Source organism: Cystoisospora suis (assembly GCF_002600585.1).
Source record: "Cystoisospora suis strain Wien I chromosome Unknown contig_5115, whole genome shotgun sequence".
Classification (NCBI taxonomy): Eukaryota; Apicomplexa; class Conoidasida; order Eucoccidiorida; family Sarcocystidae; genus Cystoisospora; species Cystoisospora suis.
In genome coordinates, this window is record NW_027157907.1 from 1 (window position 1) to 370 (window position 370).

A 370-nucleotide genomic window follows, 5' to 3' on the forward strand; every position below is an offset into this window, starting at 1 on the left:
AGATGAGGAGAAGCAAAGGAAAAGAGATCTTCGAAAGAAATGGATTCTCGAAAGATGCACATCTGATCTTCACAATATGAAAGCAAGATTACAGCAATTAAAAGAAGGATGGAAACTGAATCTTATCGATGTGAAGCAATGGATGACTGCAGCTTTCGATGAGATGGCTCAGGTGTACATACACTCGGTAAGAAAGATCTCACACCAGAAAAAAGAAGAAACAAAGAGAGGGAGTGCTCTCCAGGCAGTTAGCTGTCTAGTACCCGTGATATGGATACTTTTCTATCTAATAAACTTAAGATGCAGAGAGAGAAATCTTCATGGAAGCTGTTTCTTTACTCGGCAGGAGATAGATAGATGTTTGAGTCGA

The 370-nt window shown here is 39.7% G+C and overlaps 1 protein-coding gene across 1 annotated transcript in view; it reads left to right on the forward strand.

Moving 5' to 3' along the window:
* The first annotated feature begins 1 nt into the window (after position 1).
* Positions 2 to 370, forward strand: part of CSUI_008872 (liver stage related protein) — a 12,262-nt gene continuing 11,893 nt past the window's right edge. The window contains exon 1 of the mRNA XM_068068992.1: positions 2 to 187. Coding sequence (XP_067919032.1) covers positions 77 to 187 — 111 coding nt within the window. The 5' untranslated portion in view covers positions 2 to 76. The remainder of the gene's footprint in view (positions 188 to 370) is intronic.